Source organism: Salmo salar, chromosome ssa07 (assembly GCF_905237065.1).
Source record: "Salmo salar chromosome ssa07, Ssal_v3.1, whole genome shotgun sequence".
Taxonomy (NCBI): Eukaryota; Metazoa; Chordata; class Actinopteri; order Salmoniformes; family Salmonidae; genus Salmo; species Salmo salar.
The window spans coordinates 21,720,067-21,736,757 of NC_059448.1; the positions used below are offsets into that span (position 1 = coordinate 21,720,067).

The following is a 16,691-nucleotide window of genomic DNA, read 5'->3' on the forward strand; positions in this document are numbered from 1 at the left end:
GACTTGCATTCAATGAGAATGAAAGATCTATCACTCGCATTTCTATGTGAATTTGGTCTGGTCGCCCAAAAAGTTACATATTGCAGCTTTAATTTGTAGTGTTAAACCGTTTTTAAATCTCTTCTTGTGCCACTAACATGCCCTCAAACACACGCAACCTATTTACAGTAAGTCTGCAGTCTGTGATGAACACAAGGTGAGGATGTATCTGTGCTTTGTTAGAGCCTGCTGGCTTTGTACACAGGACCCTCTTCTCTCTCTCTCTCTCTCTCTCTCTCTCTCTCTCTCTCTCTCTCTCTCTCTCTCTCTCTCTCTCTCTCTCTCTCTCTCTCTCTCTCTCTCTCTCTCTCTCTCTCTCTCTCTCTCTCTCTCTCTCTCTCTCTCTCTCTCTCTCTCTCTCTCTCAGAACTCTTAGCTCTCCCATACTGTAGGCTATACTACTTGCTCTTCAATTTGACCATTAAACCAAGTCTTTTGATGAGGCATCTTATCTATACATAGTCGACTGAAATCTGTGAAAAAACACAATAAGGTATTTATTAGGTAATTTCACCTTGAGCTGTAGTTCTTAGTCAAACACAACACAGTTTTAACATTGAAGTATTATCACCTATAGGCCTAGAGGAACCTGCCGCCTCAATAACAAAATCATGGGAAGGGATAGAGTCCCTAATTGAGGAGGGATAGAATCCCTTCCCATGATTTTGTTATTGAGGAGGTAGATTCCTCTAGGCCTATAGGTGATAATACTCAGTCCAACTGAATATCCTGAATTAGAGATTGTTTTCCATAGATGTTTTTTAGTGAGGTGAAGTTCACAACTATCAGTCTTTTGACGTAGACAACAGTATCTGTAGTGATAAAGAATAAGCGATTCCAAACTTGAATGATTATACCTAAATGTGTCCTAAATATTTAAGGATAAGAATATACCGATAATAAAATCTTTCTGTCTGATTCAGTCCAGCCAGGAGACTCTGTGACTCTAGACAATGTGAAGAAGATTGTCGTAACGGAATAAGGCGTCAACAAAAAGTACGTGACCAGTTCGACCAATCACTTTTAACTCCATTGTTGAAGTGTTGTCTACATAGGTGGACTTTTTCCACTCAAGACAGGTTGTGAGGAGGATGACACCTTCAAAGATGCACTATTGTAAAGTGGTTGTTCCACTGGATATTATAGGTGAATGCACCAATTTGTAAGTCGCTCTGGATAAGAGCGTCTGCTAAATGACTAAAATGTAAATGTAAAATGCAAAGAGGATCACACTGTGTCTGATATTTCCACTTCTTGTAGAGATGGGTAAGTCCAACTTTTATATTTCTCTGCTTATGAGATGTCCGCCCTTGATTTGGATGCATGAGATATCACATGTAATACTTTACAGACACTTTGAATATTCTAAGTTGTGTTTAAGGTATGTAACAGCAAATATACTATATTGTTCATGTTCCTTAATAGATGTAGTAGCTGGTACTGAATCCTCATCTATACTTCAGGACAGTGGTCTCATATCAGCCAACGTTGGAGACGCAGTGATTGTGCACTGCTTCTATAAAGGCCACATGGACATGCATTTTTCCTGGTACAAGCAACCCTTGGGAGATAAGCTTCAACTCTTCTCAACTGTCTATAAGTTTGACAGGAACGCAACATTTTACCATGAGTTTAAGGATAACCCTCGATTCTCAGTGGAAAATGGCCAAGAAAAGAATCACCTAAGGATCTCAGACATGCAGCTCTCTGATTCAGGCACATACTTCTGTGGAAGCGCTTATGGGAACAAGGTGGAGTTCGGAGAAGGAGCCATTCTCATAGTAAAAGGTACATTTTTGTATAACTTAATTTACATATATGCAGTGTAAATATGAGGTATTATCTTATTCAGATGAGATGTTGAGTTGGAAAATGTCCACAGTAATATTCTAGAGATTCAATGGGTTAATTGATCTTCTTGTCAGGTTCAGGGTCCAGAAACATGACTGTGCTCCAGCAGCCTGTGTCTGAGTCAGTCCAGCCAGGAGACTCTGTGTCTCTGAACTGTACAATACACACTGAGACCTGTGTAGGAGAACACAGTGTCTATTGGTTCAGACATAGCTCAGGAGAATCCCGTCCAGGAATCATTTACACCCATGTAGACAGGAGTGATCAGTGTGAGAAGAGCTCTGAGGCTGGGTCTCCTACACAGAGTTGTGTCTACAACCTCCCCAAGAGGAACCTCAGCCTCTCTGATGCTGGGACTTACTACTGTGCTGTGGCCTCATGTGGGGAGATACTGTTTGGGAATGGGACCAAGCTGAACATTCAAGGTAAATCTCATTTAATCTGTAAATATCCCCAACAACATAGTATATTCGTGCAAGCAGCCTACCTCCAAATGACCTCATTCATTTGTGTCAACAAGCTATACAATATCACCATCAGCTTTTGATGCCATACTTTACTGTTTGATGGTCTTCCTTAGCGCTCATGAATACAAAATGAATTCTCTGATACCCTTTCCACAGTTCCAGAACATGATTCTCCATTTAATCTGAGTCCTACTGTTCTGGCCTTGGTCGTCTCCAATATCGTTCTGGGGACAGTGACCCTTCTACTTGTCTGGGGGCTGTGCAAGACTCTAAACAGAGATAGCAGAGGTATTACTTTATATCTAATGTATCCAATGTATCTAATGTTATAGCTGATGTATCTAAAGTTTCATGCATCTCTATGCAATGTACATTCTGTAAATATCAGTTAAATGCCAACATATATGCAATGTTAATTAACTGCATGAGTTTAAAAGAGATGGATTGTCATATCAAATAATAGCTTATTATAGCTTCCTCTATTTCAATCTCTATGAAGGGAGGACAGATGTCCCAACGTCCCAGGGCAATCAGGTACATTTTGCAACATTTATAAATATAGTATATTTTCAGTTTTTTCAAGAAACTGCCATTTAACTTTCTTTACAGCTAGTATTCAGCTTTTTATGTTATTAAGCTGTCACATCTGCTCCTGCAACGCTCTCTACTGCTCATCCTGTGTCTCCGTGACCTGCCGCCACTCCCCCTGTACTCTCTCCCTCTCTCTCTGTGTGTGTGATTGTGTTGGTGGAGACAGGTGTGCTGGAGTCAGAGCAGATCCCCACCAACTGCAACCTGTTCCATAATCAAAACTACAAATACGCAGCCCTGCCACTTCCACACTGCCAGATTGTAATCTCTGCTCACTCTGCCCGCTCTGACTCTGGTCCCTGTCTCCTGTCCCACTTCTCGACATCCTGCTTCTCTGTCCTGGATTCCCCACTCTACTACTCCCTTGGATTCCACCCCAGACCTGCTTACCCTGTCTCAACCCCTCTCGCTCCAGCCTCAGCCTCCGCACCTGGTTTCAGAACCCGCCTGAGTTTCCCCTGACCTGCACTCCATCTCCACCTGTGTTTCAATAAATGCCTTGGTTACTTCATCCCCGTCTCCTCATCTGAGTCTGCTCTTGGTTTCCCCTGTTCCACTCAGCATAACATAAGCTTTTTTGGAAGTAATAGGTCACTGTACTAGACGTAGCCCACTTATCTTTGTGATCATTGAACTTCTGTCTGTCACTGTTCCACTGACTGTCAGGTCATTGTAGTGGGTGTAACGTCTGAACAGTCATTTCTTTGGTAGAGTGTTTTCTTCCAGAGGAGAATAGAAATGTTACATAGTAGATCATGCTATCATCATAATGGTTTTGCTCATGGCTCCACCCCCCTCAGAATCAAGAAAGTGACGTGTTGAACTATGCAGCTGTCAGTTTCACCCCCAAGAAGAAGTCCTCCTCCTCTAGAAGAGCAAGAGAGAAGACCAGTAGAGAGGATGCAGTGTACTCTGATGTCAGATACCTTCAGCAGCAGTGAAATATGTCACCACTGTCACAAAGACTACAAGAAGCAACATTTTACTATTTAGTAACTTAAATTACTTTGCAATTTACAATTCAAAAAAAGAAAATGTAACTTTAACATTGTCTTTATGTTAGATTTACATAATGATCCTGTCCAGCCTTAAATAGCCATAACATTTCACAGCTTGTAAGAAATCTTCTGAAAGAGAATCCCATTTTTGCGGTATGACTGTGTGTTTTTAACATAATAAACCATTCATTTATACACTCCGTACATCTGTATTCTCTGTCTACAGAACGTCTCTGCCACCACATATACAAATATACAATATTATTAAAGTAATAGCAGTTTAGCTGAATATGTGTCAGGCTCCATCACACCATTAAAAATGGAGGAACACAAACACACATCTATTTCTTATCACAGAAGAGGTGCATTTTTTATTTAACTTTAATTTAATTATGTTTAGTCTCGTTGAGATACAAATACATTTTTCAGGCGAGACCATGAGAATCTCTCTGACTCCACATACCGCACATAGATATACACTTTGCGTTGTAAGAAGTGCAGTGCTGGTTTACACACAAATCAGGTGGTAGTGGTGCGTGGGTAAAATCACTGGAGACATATTACATCCTACAGTATGTTTTGTGATAATTGCATTGTTTTCTCTTTAACCTGTAAATTCATATGCCTTGAGACCGTGATATACACGCCGAAAGGCCGAGACAATAGGAAGACACATTGGCAGTATAAATTCACATTTTCAGACCACTAAACAACTGTTGATTTAGAACCACAGAGTTACCGCAAGTCGCAACGAAAACAGCAACTGCCTCCACTATTCCAGCACCATTTCAACTTCAACATTTCAGCCCCAAGCCATAAGACTCCTGAACAGGTAATCAAATGGCTACCTAGACTATTTGGATTGTGTGCCCCCCTTCCCCCCAACCCCTCTTTTACGCTGATGCTACTCTCTGTTTACCATATATGCCTAGTCACTTTAACTATACATTCATGTACATACTACTTCAATTGGGCCGACCAACCAGTGCTCCCGCACATTGGCTAACTGGGATATCTGCATTGTGTCCCGCCACCCGCCACCCACCACCCGCCAACCCCTCTTTTACGCTACTGCTACTCTCTGTTCATCATATATGCATAGTCACTTTAACCATATCTACATGTACATACTACCTTAATCAGCCTGACTAACCGGTGTCTGTATATAGCCTTGCTACTTTTATAGCCTCGCTACTGTATATAGCCTGTCTTTTTACTGTTGTTTTATTTCTTTACTTACCTATTGTTCACCTAATAACTTTTTTGCACTATTGGTTAGAGCCTGTAAGTAAGCATTTCACTGTAAGGTCTACACCTGATGTATTCGGCGCACGTGACAAATACACTTTGATTTGATTTGATTTGATCACCTCTGCTTAGTCTAATACCGTGACAACTAAAATATAACAAAAACGATTTAGTCCAATCAACGTAAGCTAAATATGATGTGGCTGCCCATGGTTGTGATTTCTGTGTGATTCTGCATCTCACTAGGTACTGTACTGTATGTGCATATCTAGACTGCCTAGTCCATTTCTCCTGTGTTTTAGTAGCTATTTACTGGAAGGTAACTGATAATGTCTTCTACCTTGACTCAACTTATTGACTTGGCTTTACTGTAACTCTCATGCAAATTGTGAATTGATTGATTTATGTTTACATCAATTAGCCAGACATGAGCCCTTTACCTCTGGATGATTTACAGCATGAACAAATATTTCCCTATCCAACTATGTACTCTGGCATGTGTGTTCTAGATGGTACCATGCATCCCATTGTATCTCAGTCTGTGCTGACAGATTGGATGCCCATAGGGGGATCCGAGACTCTGGAGTGCTTCTCCACTGTAGACTCAGTGTTATCCTGGATATGGCTGAAACACACACCGGGACATGGACTTGTACCCATGTGACAACCTACAATGAAAAAGTCAGATTGCAGGGAGATTTAGCAACTACGTCTCATTTTGAGCTGCATAGGATGATTTGAATTTTAACCTGTTAGGGCTAGGGGGCAGTATTTGCACGGCTGGATAAAAAAATGTACCCGATTTAATCTGGTTACTAATCCTACCCAGTAACTAGAATATGCATATACTTATTATATATGGATAGAAAACACCCTAAAGTTTCTAAAACTGTTTGAATGGTGTCTGTGAGTATAACAGAACTCATTTGGCAGGCAAAACCCTGAGACAGATTCTGACAGGAAGTGGATATCTGATGTGTTGTATTACCTTTAAACCTATGCCATTGAAAAACACAGGGGCTGAGGAATATTTTGGCACTTCCTATTGCTTCCACTAGATGTCACCAGCCTTTACAAAGTGTTTTGAGTCTTCTGGAGGGAGATCTGACCGAACAAGAGCCATGGAACGATGATGGCCCATTAGACACCTGGCGCGCGAGTTCATGTTGGGTACCCTCGTTCCAATACGTTATAAAAGAGAATGCATTCGTCCACCTTGAATATTATTCATGTTCTGGTTAAAAAAGGCCCTAATGATTTATGCTATACAACGTTTGACATGTTTGAACGAACGTAAATATATTTTTTCCCCTCGTTCATGACGTGAAGTCCGGCGGGCTTAGATCATGTGCTAACAAGACGGAGATTTTTGGACATAAATGATGAGCTTTTTTGAACAAAACTACATTCGTTATGGACCTGTGATACCTGGAAGTGACATCTGATGAAGAGAATCAAAGGTAATGGATTATTTACATAGTATTTTCGATTTTAGATCTCCCCAACATGGCGGCTAGTCTGTATCGCAACGCGTATTTTTCTGGGCGCAGTGCTCAGATTATTGCAAAGTGTGATTTCCCAGTAAGGTTATTTTTAAATCTGGCAAGTTGATTGCGTTCAAGAGATGTAAATCTATAATTCTTTAAATGACAATATAATATTTTACCAATGTTTTCTAATTTTAATTATTTAATTTGTGGTGCTGACTTGAATGCCGGTTATTGGAGGGAAACGATTTCCTCAACATCAACGCCACAGTAAAACGCTGTTTTTGGATATAAATATGAACTTGATAGAACTAAAAATTCATGCATTGTCTAACACAATGTCCTAGGAGTGTCATCTGTTGGAGATTGTAAAAGGTTAGTGCATCATTTTAGCTGATTTTATGGTTTTGGTGACGCCTGTCTTTGAATTGGCACAACATTACACACAACTCTTGTAAATGTACTGTCCTAACATACTCTAAATTTATGCTTTCGCCATAAAACCTTTTTGAAATCGTAAAACGTGGTTAGATTAAGGAGATGTTTATCTTTCAAAGGGTGTAAAATAGTTGTATGTTTGAAAAATGTGAATTTTGACATTTATTTGGATTCAAATTTTTTCGCTCTTGAAATGCACCTGCTGTTGATGGAGTGCACCACGGGTGGGACGCTTGCGTCAATACTGCCCCCTAGCCCTAACAGGTTAAGCCATTTTGCCACAACTTTGGAAGTATGCTTGGGGTCATTGTCCATTTGGAAGACCCATTTGCAACCAAGCTTTAACTTGTTGCTTCAATATATCCACATCATTTTTCCCACTCATGATGCCATCTATTTTGTGAAGTGCACCAGTCCCTCCTGCAGCAAAGCAACTTCACAACATGATGCTGCCACTCCCGTGCTTCACGGTTGGGATGGTGTTCTTCCTCTTGCAAGCCTCCCCCTTTTTCCTCCAAACATAACGATGGTCATTATGGCCAAACAGTTCTATTTTTGTTTCATCAGACCAGAGGACATTTCTCCAAAAAGTACGATCTTTGTCCCCATGTGCAGTTGCAAACCGTAGTCTGGCTTTTTTATGGCGGTTTTGGAGCAGTGGCTATTTCCTTGCTGAGCAGCCTTTCAGGTTATCTCGATATAGGACTGGTTTTACTGTGGATATAGATACTTTTGTACCTGTTTCCTCCAGCATCTTCACAAGGTCCTTTGCTGTTGGTCTGGGATTGATTTGCTCTTTTCACACCAAAGTACGTTCATCTCTAGGAGACAGAACGCGTCTCCTTCCTGAGCGGTATGACGGCTGCATTGTCCCATGGTGTTTACACTTGCGTACTATTGTTTGTACAGATGAATGTGGTACCTTCAGGCGTTTGGAAATTTCTCCCAAGGATAAACCAGACTTGTGGAGGTCTACATTTATTTTTCTGAGGACTTGACTGATTTCTTTTGATTTTCCCATGATGTCAAGCAAAGAGGCACTGAGTTTGAAGATAGGCCTTGAAATACATCCACAGGTATACCTCCAATTGACTCAAATGATGTCAATTAGCCTATCAGAAGCTTCTAAAGCCATGCCATAATTTTCTGGAATTTTCCTAGCTGTTTAAAAGCACAGTCAACTCAGTGTATGTAAACTTCTGACCCACTGTGTCACGTCCTGACCAGTATAAGGGTTATTTGTTCTTGTAGTTTGGTCAGGACGTGGCAGAGGGTATTTTGTTTATGTGATTCGGGGTGGTGATTTATTTAGTAGGGTGTTGGTTTAGTTAGTTCCGGGTTTTTGGGGTTATGTTCTAGGTTTGTATTTCTATGTGGTCTCTATTCTTTTGTATTTCTATGTCTAGTTTAATGGGGTTGGACTCTCAATTGGAGGCAGGTGTTTTCTAGTTGCCTCTGATTGAGAGTCCTATATATGGGTATGTGTTTGGTTAAGTGTTTTGCCTGTGTGAGCCTGACAAGACTGTTTTGTTGTTCGTGCGTTCTTCGTTTTGTTATTTTGGTGTTCTCTTTATTTAAAATAAATAACAAGATGAGCATCCACATTCCTGCTGCGTTTTGGTCCTCTATTCCCGACGACAACCGTTACACACTGGAATTGTGATACAGTGAATTATAAGTGAAATAATCTGTCTGTAAACAATTGTTGGAAAAAATACTTGTGTCATGCACAAAGTAGATGTCCTAACTGACTTGCCGAAACTATAGCTTGTTAACAAGAAATTTGTGGAGTGGTTGAAAATCTATGTGTATGTAAACTTCCGACTTCAACTGTATACGATTTACATTAAATACTCTCTTTGTAAGAAGTGCAGTGTCAGTTCACACACCTACCAGTAACTGTAAGGCAAGAAGCCTACTGATCACAGTACTGCACCAGTCCATTTGGTTCAGGGCAGGCGAGAGTAACCACTCAGGACGGACTGCAAGATGACCCCACTATTCATCTGTATGGTGATTCTGCATCTCACTAAGTACTGTATGTGCATATCTAGACTGCCTAGTCCATTTCTCCTGTGTTTCAGTAGCTATTTACTGTAAGATAACTGACGTTGTCCTGTACCTTGACTCAACTTATTGACATGGCTTTACTGTAACTTTTACGCAAATTTCAAATGTATTAATTTATGTCTACATCATTTTGCCAAACATGAGCCCTTTAACTCTGGATGATTTACACCATGAGCAAATATTTCCATCTCCAACTTTGTCCTCTGTCCTGTGTGTTCTAGATGGGACCATGTATCCCATTATATCTCAGCCTGTGCTGACAGAATTGGTACCCCTAAGGGGATCTGTGAGTATGGAGTGCTTCTCCATGGTAGACACAGTCTCCATGGAGACTTCCAGCTGAAACACACACTGCGACATGGACTTCCATCTAGTAGGTGTACAAATAAATGTTGTGCAGGGGTATTTTGTGCAACCTCTATTTGCGCCTCTTCAGGATGGAAACTACAAGTGTAACGGCTGCGCTCAATGCAATGACACTTACAAATGTAGATCCTTCAAACACCCCCAAACAGGGAAATCGATCCCAATCAAAGGTGTTATCACGTGCTCCACTAAGGCAGTTTTTTATCTTATAACTTGTCCTTGTGTTAAAAATGATGTGGGTAAAACCAAGCGCTGCATGATTTACAACTGTCCCGTTGACGGAACGCCAATCCTTAAACCCTCACTCCCTGAACTTGCTTCCCGACTCTCAGCTCACATTGTTACATTATACCCTGATGAAGACAGCCTGTCTGTCACGTTGTATAATGATAGGAGACAGGCTCTGAAATACGAACTTGTTTTTTTTTCTCTCCCCAAAATACCGTACGTCATGAACATGACGGAGACGTAGCCCAAAACAAACACGTGTGTATATATATATAGATAACATAGGGCTGTAATCCTAACAAAGAGAGTGTAAACCTCTAATAAATACACATAAAGAGACCCGTAATAACAGTACATGGGACGAGACCCGGAAAACCAGTGCACACTAACATGGTAACACGCAAGCCGATACAAGACCAACAGACATGGAACCATAATCAAGGACAATGGGGAACAGAGGGCACATATATACACATACTAATCAGGGGGAATGGGAACCAGGTGTGCGTAATGAGACAAGACAGTCCGGGGTTGGGGTTGGTGGTAATGATCCAGTTCAGTTCAGACGTCTAGAAGGCCGGTCACATAGACCTCCAGAGCTGGTGAACGGAATGAGCATCAGTACCGGGGAATCCGGGAATGTGCAGCAGTACCGGGGGAATCCATGACATTGTCTGTCAAAACGTTGGTTATTTGGTTATGAAATTATTGAGTGCGAGTCTTTCCTTTTCTTTTTCAAGTGTTCTACTCAGCTAGCCAGCACCACACCCTAAAAAGGTGTGCGTTTCTTTCGCCTCCAGATTGTATATTGTTAATAAACAACAGTAATAGACTTACCATGAATGTCCACCTTGGTCCATTTCCTGAACAGTATCTCCCATACATGAGGCCACAGCACAGTAGTAAGTCCCAGAATCAGAGAGGCTGTGGTTCCTCTTAGGGAGGTTGTAGACACAGCTCTGTGTAGGAGACCCAGCCTCAGGGCTCTTCTAACACTGATCACCACTGGCTCCATGGGTGTAAATGATTCCTGGATGGGATCCTCCTGAGCCATGTCTAAACCAATAGACACAGTGTTCTCTTGCACAGGTCTCAGTGTGTATTGTCCATTTCAGAGCACAGAGTATCCTGGCTCTGACTGACTGTCCCATGTTCACATTGAACCAGTTGTAGTTGCCAAGGTCCCCAGTGATGAAGCATTCCAAATTAACTGTGTCTCCAAGGATAAAGGTCTTCAAACATCAGACTGAGCAAAAGCAAGAGACAAAGCTGAAAAAGATACATGTTTTGTCATTGTCCACCTCTGTAGATACAACCCCATCATGTGTATACCAGTGGAGGCTCTTCAGAAGGAGAGGACCATACTCCTAAGTTAATTTTATAAAAATACAAATAATGAAACATTTAAAAAGTTATCATTTTTTTATAAAACTATATTAAGCATATTCACGTCACCAAATAATTGAGTAAAACACTGTTTCGCAATGAAGGCCTACATTGTTTCGCAATGAAGGCCTCAGCAGAACTCTGTAGGGTAACACCATGGTGCAGCCGGAGGCCAGCTAGCTTCTGTCATCCTCTGTGTACATTGACTTCAATACAATACCTGGGAGGCTCATGGTTCCCACCCACTTCCGTAGACTTACACAGTAATTATGAAAACTTCCGTTGGATGTCCAGCAACCTATCAGAGCTCTTGCAGCATGAACTGACATGTTGTCCACCCAATCAAAGGATCAGAGTCAGTGATGGGGTACTGAAAGCATCTAGTACTGAAAGCATAAGCTACAGCTAGCTAGCACTGCAGTGCATAAAATGTGGTGAGTAGTTGACTCAAGGAGAGAGAAAGACAACAGATGAACAGTTCTAAACAAATTCATTTCTTCCAAAAGTAAGGAGACGTGAGAGAGAGAGAGCGAGAGAGAGCGCGCAAGAGAGAGCTAGCTATATTTCGTGATATGTATTTTTATACAGAATCGAATGCAGCTAGCTAGTTTAGCCTACTGAAACACCTGGCTCTAAAAGAGAGGGATGCTATTTGAGAGGAAGAGAGTGCATAGATAGATGCAAGAAGGAATTATGTATACAACTAGCTGTTTCTTTGTGGCTGCTCTGAAAGTGAATTGTGTTTATCTGTGATCAGGGGTGTATTCATTGCGCCAACTCTGTTGAAAAACTTTCTTAAACAGAAGCAAATGGAACGAAATGGGGATAAACATACCTGAATTGGTCCAATAGAAACTCTCGTTTGCAACTGTTGGACTAAAGATTATACCCTTGATCAGCTAGATGCAGACAAGAGTGTGCAAGGCAGTATTGAATGTTTCACTGTCTGGCACCTGAATACTCAAAATTCTTTCAACCTGTGCACCTATGTTGTAAACTTTCATTCATAAGCTAGGATGTAGCAACCTCCTGATGGGTACAGGGAAAATTCAAGTATCACGTTGTAGCCTAAACTTATCGACGCTACATTGAGCTGGGTGAATGAATATAAATGACAGTCATCCAATATGATGTAATAGAAATAAGGACATGTTCATATCTTCAACGGCACTGACCGTCACCGGTGTATACTAGTCGTTCTGTCTGTCAGATTAGATTGAGAGGCTTGGCTGTCTTACATGACTGAAATGATGGTCCCTAGGCCTGATTGGCTGTTCTGAGACCAGTAGAGAGAAGGAAGAGGACACCCTACTGTCAGTCCTAACAGTGAAATCTGAAGTTAATAAAGTCATGAGTAATCAGATGATTAACATTCTTATATGTTTTAGATTTGTACACTGTATCTACACGTCTATGTACTTCAATTAACAATATTTTCAAGTGAAATGAAACAGAACAATAATAATTACTAAACGTTTTCTCCAAAGTCCACCTTGAACAACATGCCTATCTATGTATCAGTCTCTTCAACCGCAGTATATTGTGGCATCACAGTTTGATTCAAACATGTGCAAAGATTTCTCTATAGCTATCAGCTAAATGGCCATTTCCTGCAGTTTGTTTTTTACCTAACATTTGAAAGGTGACATGTGCATCAACCACAGTGTGAGGTGACAGGACCTGCAAAATATTATGACCCCATCAGTGAAGGATACTACTCTCAGGAACACGTATAAAATAAAAATAAAACATTTGCGCTTGGTTCATAGTACCGGGGTTACGTCAGTAACCTTCGGTAGCCACTAGATGCGGTTGTAATAAATAGAGTGGTTTCAGTTTTTTTCCTACAAATGTTACTCTATCTTTAAACTACTAAATATTATGACCCCATCACTGAAGGATAATACTCTCAGGAACACGAATGTGTCTTCTGTTTCCCTCTACAGTTCCCAGATGCCAGAACAGACTGGACAAGACCAGGCACTAACTCAGACTGGGGGAAAAAGAACATCAATGATGATGTTCTTTTCTACACAGACGATCATCCAAATGTATTGCCTGGTGATCTTCTGAACTTCCAAATACCTTTCTGATGCATTTCAGTCACTTCAAATGATACTTCCTTCAGATTGAAAAACTGTCAAATTACCAAAATATAAACCAAAGTTCCAGAGGCTGGGTCTAATATAGTATATAAGAGATCATACAAGAAGTTTTGTAGTGATTCATATGTTGATGATGTAAAGAATATTTGCTGGTCTGTGGTGTGTAATGAGGAGCAACCAGACGCTGCACTTGACACATTTATGAAACTACTTATTCCAGTTACTAATAAGCATGCGCCCATTAAGAAAATGACTGTAAAAACTGTTAAATCCCATTGGATTGAAGAGGAATTGAAAAATTGTATGGTTGAGAGGGAGGAGGCAAAAGGTATGGCAATTAAGTCTGGCAGCCCAACTGATTGGCAAACGTACTGCAAATTAACAAATTAAGAAAAAAAAATTAAAAAGAAAAAGAAAAAAAACTACACCATGAAACAAAGATAAATTATATAAAGAATGATAGTTAAAAGCTTTGGGCCACCTTAAATGAAACTCGGCTCCTTCATTTATTGAATCAGATGGCTCATTCATCACAAAGCCCAGTGATACTGCAAACTACTTTAATGACTTTTTCATTGGCAAGATAAGCAAACTTAGAGATGGCATGCCAGCAACAAATACTGACACTACACATCCATGTATATCGAACCAAATTATGAAAGACAAGAATTGTACTTTTGAATTCTGTAAAATCAGTGTGGAAGAGGTGAAAACATTATTGTTGTCTATCAACAATGACAAGCCACCAGGGTCTGACAATATAGATGGAAAATGGCTGAGGATAATAGCAGACGATATTGCCACTCCTATTTGCCCCATCTTCAATTTAAGCTTACTAGAGAGCGTGTGCCCTCAGGCCTGGAGGGAAGCTAAAGTCATTCCGCTACCCAAGAATAGGAAAGCCCCCTTTTGCTGGCTCACATAGCGAACAATCAGCCTGTTACCAACCCTTAGTAAACTTCTGGAAGAAATTGTGTTTGACCAGATACAATGCTATTTTACAGTAAACAAATTGATAACTTAATTTCAGCAGGTTTATAGGGAAGGACACTCAACAAGCACAGCACTTACACAAATGACAGATGACTGGCTGAGAGAAATTTATGAGAAAATTATTGTGGGGGCTGTCTTGTTAGACTTTAGTGCAGCTTTTGACATTATTGATCATAGTCTGCTGCTGGAAAAACGTATGGGTTATGGCTTTACACCCCCTGCTATAATGTGGATAAAGAGTTACTTGTCTAACAGAACACAGAGCGTGTTCTTTAATGGAAGCCTATCAAATATAATCCAGTTAGAATCAGGAATTCCCCAAGGTAGCTGTTTAGGCCTCTTGCTTTTTTTTCCCATTTTCACTAATGACATGCCACTGACTTTGAGTAAAGCCAGAGTTTCTATGTATGTGGATGACTCAACACTATACACGTCAGCTACTACAGTGACTGAAATGACTACAACACTCAACAAAGAGCTGCAGTTAGTTTCAGAGTGGGTGGCAAGGAATAAGTTAGCCCAAAATATTTCTAAAGCATTGTATTTGGAACAAAACACTCACTTAACCCTAAACCTCAACTAAATCTTGTAATAAATAATGTGGAAATTGAGCAAGTTGAGATGACTAAACTGCTTGGAGTAACACTAGATTGTAAACTGTCATGGTCAAAATATATTGATGCAGTAGTAGCTAAGATGGGGAGAAGTCTGTCTATAATAAAGTGATGCTCTGCCTTCTTAACAACACTATCAACAAGACAGGTCCTACAGGCCCTAGTTTTGTCGCACCTTGACTACTGTTCAATTGTGTGGTCAGGTGCCACAAAAAAGGACTTGGCTCAGAACAGGGCAGCACGGCTGGCCCTTCGATGTACACAGAGAGCTAATATCAATAATATGCATGTCAATCTCTCCTGGCTGAAAGTGGACGAGAGATTGACTTCATCACTACTTTTATTTATGAGAGGTATTGACATGTTGGATGCACCGAGTTGTCTGTCTAAACTACTGGCACACAGCTCGGACACTCGGACACCCTCTTCACAGTCCCCAAGCCCAGAACAGACTATGGGAGGCACACAGAACTAGATAGAGCCATGACTACATGGAACTCTATTCTACATCAAGTAACTGACACAAGCAGTACAATTAGATTTAAAAAAACGATAAAAAAACACCTTATGGAACAGCGAGGACAGTGAAGCAGCACAAAGATTGGCCCAGACACATGCACACACACACACACACACACACACACACACACACACACACACACACACACACACACACACACACACACACACACACACACACACACACACACACACACACACACACACACATACTACATGGGGTTGCTACCTTCAGTTTGGGAAACGCTGACCTATATGAACCCAACCGAACCCAAACACCATCTCCATTTTTATTGAACACAAATATGCTACATTTCTGTTTTTACATTCCACGTAAAACGTCTGTGTATATTCTGCTTTCTGTAAATAGACATTGTGGTCCAATACCAACTACCACTCTCCCTACCAATGAAATCCCCTTTGATCTCACTGTGATCTCACCGTGAATGAAGAGGTTTTCTCTGATTCACAACCAGACATAGCAGAATAGATCTACACACAGAATGGCCAGAACCTTTCTACAAGTTCTACTGCTCTATGTATTAAGAAAGTAAGCTACTTACTGTTAAAGCTAACATGAAGAGTAAGATTTCCAGCATCCGGCAAGTATAACCAGAATGTTCCTTGCAGCACTTCTTCCTGATTTCTAACATGTGCATGTGATGTCAGCAATTATAATAATTAACTTTGTTCTCTGTGTTTCAGGTTTGGTCTCTGTTTTGGTTTCTCAGTCTCAGACTATGGTGGTCCATACTGTGGATACCATCACCTGATCAAAGAAATGATCAGTCTATCATTTTAATGGTAGGTTTATTTGAACAGTGAGAGACAGAATAACAACAACAAAAAATCCAGAAAAACGCATGTCAAAAATGTTATAAATTGATTTGCATTTTAATGAGGGAAATAAGTATTTGACCCCCTCTCAATCAGAAAGATTTCTGGCTCCCAGATGTGTTTTACACAGGTAACGAGCTGAGATTAGGAGCACACTCTTAAAGGGAGTGCTCCTAACTGCAGCTTGTTACCTGTATAAAAGACACCTATCCACAGAAGCAATCAATCAGGTTCCAAACTCTCCACCATGGCCAAGACCAAAGAGCTCTCCAAGGATATCAGGGACAAGATTGTAGACCTACCCAAGGCTGGAATGGGCTACAAGACCATCACCAAGCAGCTTGGTGAGAAGGTGACAACAGTTGGTGCGATTATTCGCAAATGGAAGAAACACAAAATAACTGTCAATCTCCCTCGGGCTGGGGTTCCATGCAAGATCTCACCTCGTGGAGTT

The 16,691-nt window shown here is 40.7% G+C and overlaps 1 protein-coding gene and 1 pseudogene across 1 annotated transcript; one reads left to right on the forward strand and one right to left on the reverse strand.

Moving 5' to 3' along the window:
* Window positions 1-1,301: 1,301 nt before the first annotated feature.
* LOC106608793 (uncharacterized) lies at window positions 1,302-3,902 on the forward strand. Its single transcript, XM_014206943.2, has 6 exons — window positions 1,302-1,305; window positions 1,465-1,827; window positions 1,965-2,315; window positions 2,514-2,645; window positions 2,857-2,891; window positions 3,749-3,902. Exons 1-6 carry the CDS (start codon window positions 1,302-1,304, stop codon window positions 3,887-3,889), a joined length of 1,026 nt encoding a protein of 341 aa, XP_014062418.2. The 3' UTR covers window positions 3,890-3,902.
* Window positions 3,903-10,344: 6,442 nt separating this feature from the next.
* The window catches only part of LOC123743870 (uncharacterized), a 119,399-nt pseudogene continuing 113,052 nt past the window's right edge, over window positions 10,345-16,691 (reverse strand).